The 7,550-nt window shown below is 47.2% G+C and overlaps 1 protein-coding gene across 4 annotated transcripts in view; it reads right to left on the reverse strand.

Annotated features, from left to right (window-relative positions):
* Rnf150 (ring finger protein 150) overlaps positions 1-1,651 on the reverse strand; it is a 253,750-nt gene extending 252,099 nt beyond the window's left edge. Inside the window, exon 1 of one of the 4 annotated variants that reach the window (XM_004868892.4) lies at positions 613-1,649. In XM_004868892.4, the coding sequence (XP_004868949.1) occupies positions 613-1,081 (469 nt within the window). In that variant the 5' untranslated portion in view covers positions 1,082-1,649. Of the gene's footprint in view, positions 1-612 lie in introns of all 4 variants that reach the window. The other 3 variants (XM_021247717.2, XM_087193330.1, XM_021247716.2) reach the window with 3 other exon arrangements.
* Between the last annotated feature and the right edge of the window lie 5,899 nt (positions 1,652-7,550).

Raw genomic sequence — 7,550 nt, forward strand, 5'->3', positions numbered from 1 at the left:
GTGCCACATTGTGACACAGCCTGGCAGAGCAACGGTACTTTTAATATTATTTATGATGTGCATAGACCCAGCAAGGGGGTTGGAGACTTATTCAGCTCCCCCAAGAGCTGAGAGCTAATTTGGAGAAGCCAACTCGCGGCGGGGGAGCTGCTAGCAGGTAACCCTACCCCCCTCCGGATAGAGGTGCCCTGGATAGACCAGTGCGCACGCAAGGCTACACCTGATGCGCATACCCCAGTGCAGGGCTGAGTTATCAGATCCACCGGTTCCGAGCAGGTGCGGGGCCTGTCGCTAACCAGCACGATACCGAGTCCCGTCCTCCAAAGCCCGAGTTCTCCTTGGAAAAGTCAGCCCACCCGGGCGAACCCTGTCTCCGAGCGGCGTTATGCCAAGCTCTCCTGCACTGCCCGCCACACAGTGAATCCGCTCCCCTTCGGAACCCTCTCCTCCCCACCCTCACCCCGAAGTAACGCGGAGCAAAACTTAAGCAGGTCAGAGGCGCGTCCTGCGTGAAGCACGGACTTTGCAGAGAGGAGCGGCCAGGCAGGCGGGCGCTGCCGGACGCTCCCGGGCTCCCCTCCCCCGCGCGCCCCGCACCCCCAGGGCCCTCACCTGTATCGGGCATGGTGATGGTCTCGTTGGTGTTGGAGCCCACGTTGAAGATGACCACGGCAGAGGCGTTCTGCAAGAACGCGTTCCGGATTTTATCCCTGTACGTGCAGTTGCCCTTGGGTACGAGGGCGATCCAGCTCTTGCCCTGGGGCGGCGCGGCGAACTTGGTGTTGGGGTCACAGGCCAGGCGGTCGTGGGCCGAGCTGGCCATGACCACCTCCCCGCGGGCGTCCTGCTTGGGCGAGTGCTCCCCGTAGCGCCCGCACTCGGACTTCTCGGTGCGCAGCTCCGCGCCGCCGGCCCCAGGGTCCGGCGCGGGCTCGGCGTAGGTGATGTTCACGAAGGCAGTGTACCATTCCTCCTTCTCGGCCACGGTGAAGTCCAGGCACAGCAGATGCACGAAACAAAAGGAAAGCAGCCATGTTGAGAGGGCCAGGCTGCGGCACGCTTGGATGAGAGACATTGCCATCTCCAGCCGCCGGGGTCCCTGCCCGCGCCCTGCGCCCCGCTCCCGCCCCGGCCGTGCCTCCTCCCCGGCCCGGCCAAGCCCGGCCGCTGCTTCTCCTCCTCCGGCCGCCGCCGCCGCCCACTCCCGGGCTCCAGGGGCCGCGGCCGGGGCGCGCGGCCGCCGCGGGGATCGGATTCCGGGCGAGCGGGTGGCGCGGGCCCCGGCGCCTCTTAAGCACAGCGCGGCGGCCGCATTTTGCTTCCCGGCCGAGCGGGGGGTGGGACGGGAGGGGGCGCCCCCAGCTTGCGGAGGAGTACGGCTGCCGAGCGTCCCGCCGCTCCGCGGGCTTCTCCTCTCATAGGGGTGGCGGCTCTGCGCCCTCGGTCCCGGCCCCCGAGCGCTGGAGCGAGCGGGTCCGGGTGCAGCCCCCGGGGCAGGGTCGTGCACGCTGCGCTCCGGGCCTCGTGGTGGCTGCGCGGGTCGCACACTTGCCGCGGGAGGGGCCGGCTCCGGAGGGGAGTGCGCGGCCCGTGTGTGTGTGCGCGCGTGTCTGTATATGTTTGTGTGTGTATAATGTGTGCGTGCAAGGAGGAGCTTAGCGTGATGTCAAAGCAGCTGGGTTTCTCTAGCCACGCTCGAGGAGCCTCTCTTCCTGGGCAGCAGCGACCCCTGCCGGGTCTCCAGTTGATCCTCAATCGGCCACTTGCTCTCCAGTTGAGGCCAAAAGGGGAAGCAACTCTTTGACCTCTGAGTACAGAACAACTTCCTGCGCCGTAAATATAGCGAAAAGTGTGTAGCTTTTGTAAACAGCCCTCTCATTTGCTGGAAGAACTACACTGAGCACCCTCCCGGGGTTAAGCGTAAGGCTGGTCGATCTCGGAGTCCTTCCAACGCCAGCCACTTGGGGAATATCTAGGATAGTGGCTACCAGACTTTAGTTTTAAAACTCGGACTGATGTGCTGGGTGTGGTGGTGAACACCTGTGATCTCAGCACTCTGGGTAGATTGAGGCAGGAGGATCTCAAATTCAAGCCTAGCCTGGGTGCTTTTGTGACTTAGGCCTGTCTCAAAATGAAAATAAAATAAAAATTTAAAAGGCTGAGGATATAGTCCAGTGAGGGGGCCCTGGGTTCAGTCTCCAGTAACCCAAGCTAAAACCAAAATGCTCATGTTAGACCCTGCCACAGTGGAGTTTCTGGTGTAGTACGTATTCTGGGCAGGCCCCCGTTTCTAACAAGTTCCCCAGTGTGGCTGAGGCTATGGGAACAGGATTCTTTCCTCCCATCTGGACCCAAACACGTGACAGTTGTTTTCTCACAGAATGGATGTTTTCTAAGTGGCTGAGCTATTTCTCCACTGTGTTTGTGCTGGTTGTCACAACTGGTAGCCGAGGACTCCCAGTGCCAACAGGCAGGGGAGGTTTGTTTGGGTTACTGAGTGTTCTCCAGTTGTGCACTAGTCAGCAGAGAATACAGGTCCCCTAGAGTGGTGTTCTCAAAGCGGTAATGTGACGTAATTCCTTACCAATTGAATGCTTGGGTGGTGGTTCTTCCTCATCACCGGTGGTTTCCTTGCTTTAAGATCCTAAAAATATAAAGCATCTGAAAATATTTGTGATGATTCTCAAATCACTCACATTGTATTTCCCATCTGATGCTTTCAGGTCTCAATTAAGGGAGAAAAAAGGCCACTTTTTCCCTAGGACCTTAATATGAGTACAGATATCATTAGTGGATGTCTACCAGCTCAACATCTCTCTTCCGGCAGCAGTACAAACAGCTGGTGGCTGTTAGGGGCGAGCAGAGAGCCCCAGCTATACTCAGATTAGAAGCAGCCACAGGAATTACTTAGAACTTGTCTCTATGGTATTTGATGTGCTGGATTTGTATGTCTTCCTACCTTACTCAGTTTCGAAAATAGGCTTCTAGGCAATTGGGGCAGTGCTTTTCATAGAGCCTAATGCCAAGGACACAAAACTGGAGACTGCCTGGCTGCTGGTTCCTGAAGCACCGGGGATCTGTGGGAGGACCCCAGTGGCTACAAAACCCAGGTAGATTCTCCACAGATGCCTTTGCAAACCTCAGTGGTTGCCTCACAGCTCTTTGTCTCTTTGCACTTTTTCTTCAGCCACAGGACTCAGAGAATCCGTGTCATTAAGGATGTGACTTCCCCCTTGTCCTTTCTTTCCCTTGGAAGAGTAAAGGGCTAAAGAGATGGCAAGGTTGAGAGGTAGCATCATGGCTGAGAGACTGCCACATTACAGGGCTACTGGGAAAATAAGGAAAACATCAAGTGAAACCGGAAATAAGAAAAACATCAGGCATCTTACGAGTGGAGAAGGAATTTATAAATATAGAAAGAAAGCTATAAAGAATCTAGAGGTTTGGATTGGGTTAAAAGTGACTGTGAACACTTTTAAAACTCTGTGTGTGTGCACCTGCACACACACATACACAATTTTTATTGTTGCTCTCTTCAGTCAGAGGCCAGAAAGAAAGGACACATCAAGTGGCTAGAAGATCTTGCTTTCTAAATGCCACTCTGCATTAAAAGAAACCAGGCCTGATTGTGGCCTAGGCTGGGAAAGTATAAAGTGATCTTGGAACTTCCTGTAGGGAAATGCTCAAAGCATAACGGTAATATGTCAAAGGACACATAAGCCAGCTCCAAGAGATTTATTCCTATGGGCCAAGTCCAGGACCTGTTGAGTAGAGGGTGACTCTATATTAATGTAAGTAAATTATGAAATAAATAAATGGGGGAGATGAACAGTATTTCCTGATGATAGAAATGCATACTAATTGGGATTGATGGAAGTAGAGTCACCATTTGACAGTGTTGGTTGATTCAGGCATGTGGATGAGTATTTGATATAAGCAGGATATTAGCCAGCACTTGAAGTATCTCCTGAAAAAATGCTTACTGCTTATAAAAGGGGATTTGATGGTTCTATTGAAGAGAAGCTTAGGCACCAAGTGGACAAGATGAACACCACTGGTCACAGACTGAGTCATATGCACCTCCTAGAAGATCACGAAGCATTTCTGTCACATTCCAGCCAGTGACACATGGTCTTGGCCTGGACGTGAGAATACACAGGTGGGCCCATCTGAGAGGCAACCTACCATGAAAGGAGGATGTCCTGTAATACTCCTGAGATTGTGAAAGGCAGAAGAACTGATAGATCCATGTTGAAAGATTCAAGAGACATGACGCCTAAATGCTGCAAATGATCCCAGATTGGTTCTGAACTAGAAAGGAAAATTAAATGGTTGAGAAAAATCAAATGAAATCTGTGGAAAGGATGGTATATTAAATCAGGGTAATTTTCTGATTTGGATGCATACATTGATCTTTGTAGAACAGCACCCTGGGCAGGGGGATAACATACGATGAAGTATTTAGTAGTGATGAGATATTCTGCTTGCATCTTGCTCGGAAATGGTTCAGACAAAATAACCTGCCTATAAAATCTTTATTTAAACTGGCCACACTTTTACCTGGAGCATGGTTTATGATTTTTAAAAAGTCACATTTCCCTTCAGATTTGTGCTGATGGTTTTCTTCCAGCACAGTTACTCACTTTTCCAAGGGTATTGCTTGAAGCCCTGAGCTGGTGGCTATTTGGGGGAGAACAAAGAATCCTTGATACATTTGCCCAAAGATATAATATCCTTGTGGAGAAAACATCTCTATTTCTTCATGTAACAGTATTTAGTGAGTACTTTCATGCCTAAAATAGTATTCCAAGAACTGAGTATACAATTGGGAACAAAAGAGGTTAGGTTTCTGGTCTCATGGAATTTCCACTTGGGAATTGGAGAAGACAGAAATTTGTAAAGTTTTAGATTATGTCAGGCAATAATAAGTACCATGAAGAAAAAGAGTGTGAAGGTGACTTATTTTACATAAAGTGCTATGTATCAGGTCAGTTGCTCTGATGAGATGTTTGAATCAAATCCTGGAAATGGTGAGAGATTCATATGGATGTTAGAGACTGCTTGTACCAGGAAGAGGGAATCATGAGTACAGTGGTTCTGAGGAAAGGTTTTATTTTCTGTGCTAAATCTCAGCAAAGAAACCATTAAGGGTAGAGCATAAGAGAAACAGTGAAGGAGATGAGATCACAGAGATGGGGGAAGATTGTCAGTGGCCTTGTAGTCAAGGGTGAGGACACTTTGCATTTCATTCTGGGTAACAGAAGAATCCTTTGGAGATTTTGAACAGGTTATATGATGTGGATTTTGTTGTTGGGTTGTTTTTCAGTACTAAGAGTCCCAGTACCACCTTCTCCTTAAAAACAAACAAACAAACAACTGAGACAGGGTGTTGCTAAGTTGCTCAGACTAAGTTTGAACTTGTGAGCCTTCTGCCTCAACCCCCCAGAGTCCTGGGATTACAAGAATGCACTGCTGCGCTGACTGTATGATGTATATTAAAAGATTTATTCTAACTATACTGCTGTACTGGAAAGTATAGAAGCTAGAAAAGTGATGAGGAGCTATAACAATAATTCAGAAAATAGTAACTTGTGTTAGGAAGTAGCAATGGATGTGTTGAGAGGCTACTGGCTCCTCAATGTGTGTGTGTGTGTGTGTGTGTGTGTGTGTGTGTGTGTGTCAGTACTGGGGATTGAGCCATAACTTCATAAATGCTAAGCAAGCACTGTACCACCGAAGTACATACCTAACCTTTTTTATTTTGAGATAAAGTTTTGTTAAGTTACCCAGGCTGGACCTCGAACTTTCGACCCTCCTATCTCAGACTCCTAAATTGCTGGGATTACAGGCATGAGCCCCAACAGCTCTTCAGTGTGTTTTGAAAATGAACCAAATAGTGTTCTATAATGCATTTGGTGTGAGACATAAAAGACAGGCAGGAGTCAAGAAGTAACTTGCCAGAGAGGGTTGTCATTTTCTAAGATGGGAAAGATTGCAAGAGGAACTATTCTGGGTAAGGGTCAAGAGTTTTAGACCAATTCAAGGTGCCTAAAGGTATCCAAAATGGCAATTTGATGTAATTTAGGGAGATTGTGACATCAAAGCACATGAAGAGTTTTCATGTTATTGACATCCCATATGGGATGGTCAAATCACATTTGGCCTTAACAGGCACCAAAGTAAAGTGAGCTCCCTAAGACAGTTTTTGAAATGTCTCTGGAAGTCAGCTTAGTGATAAGTCCTGATCTGTGGGGGAACCCTCTCCACAAGCCAGCCACCTCCTGGCCGGACAGAAGTAGTAGTTCTCCACAGGGTTCTTTGGTGTAGAGGATGAACTTAATTCATGAAGGGTAGGCGCAACTTTGACTTGACTATACGTAACATGTTTGTGTCTGAGTCTGAAACAAGGGATAGTTTTAGCAGAGGATGGCAGTGCCCCAGTCCACTGAGCACCAACAGGATTTTCCCTAAGAGGCTTTCAACCTGGACATCACTTTTGTATCTAGCCACCAATGCACACACTACGTTCAAAGGGAATCGAACCTTAGGTTTTTAAAATGTGAATTATAGTGTTAAGTGAAATAGGTCAGACACACAAGATTAATATTGCATGGCTTACACACACACACACACACACACACACACACACGTAGAAAGAGAGAGAGCATGCAAAACAGAAGATAGGGATAAATAGGGGGCCGGGGATTTAGCTCAGTGGTGCTGCTGCCTGCCTCGAAAGCACAAGATCCGAGTTCCATGCCTGGTACCAAAAAAAGAAGATAGATAAGTAGGGAGAAATCCAAATATGTTCCCAAATTATCAAGTCCCTTGTTTCAAAAATATTTTAAGATATATGCTAATTTGTTTCATTTATACTACTTTTTCTCTTAGTTTATTGAAAAGAAAGCTTTGTGGTTTTATTTGTTTCTTCTCTGTAAGAGAGGCTTTTTTGTCTATGCCTTGTACTCTGAATGACATTTTGGCCATTCTTTTAAGATTATGATACTCAGTGTATTAACTGTTGCTATTCTGTAATTATTTTCTTATGAAATTTTGTCTTAGTTTGTATTATCTCATTTTGTTTTATTTTCCATAGAAGTAAGAGTGCTTTTTTATATTTTATTAAAATCTTCTTGTATTACATTAAAATTTAAAAGATTAAATATATTATACTTTTAAAAAGTGAATTATATATAATACTTGGAAATATTCCTCCTACCCTGAAATATCTACAAGGAGTAATCAAAATATACAGTGAATTTCTAAATTAAAAAACTTATTACAGTAAAAGGCACATCGCCATTAATACCCCCTTAAAATGTTCCTCCTCCCTAAGTTTCAACACACTTATGCTATTGTTCTTGCTCCTTTCTGAAGTCTTCTTTCATGAACAGCTTTGTGAGGTGATGAACAATACAATGACAGCGGCTGAGTGCTAACGAATGGAAAAGCAGGCTCTTCAAAACATGCTGTATCCTCATCCACCTTATTCACCAGATGTGTCACCATGCAACTTCTGACTCTTCCCTAAAGTCAAAAGGATCAGGAAA

This window comes from Heterocephalus glaber, unplaced genomic scaffold (genome assembly GCF_053883595.1).
Source record: "Heterocephalus glaber isolate CG9 unplaced genomic scaffold, H.glaber_assembly_v1.0 deba00001587, whole genome shotgun sequence".
Lineage (NCBI taxonomy): Eukaryota > Metazoa > Chordata > Mammalia > Rodentia > Bathyergidae > Heterocephalus > Heterocephalus glaber.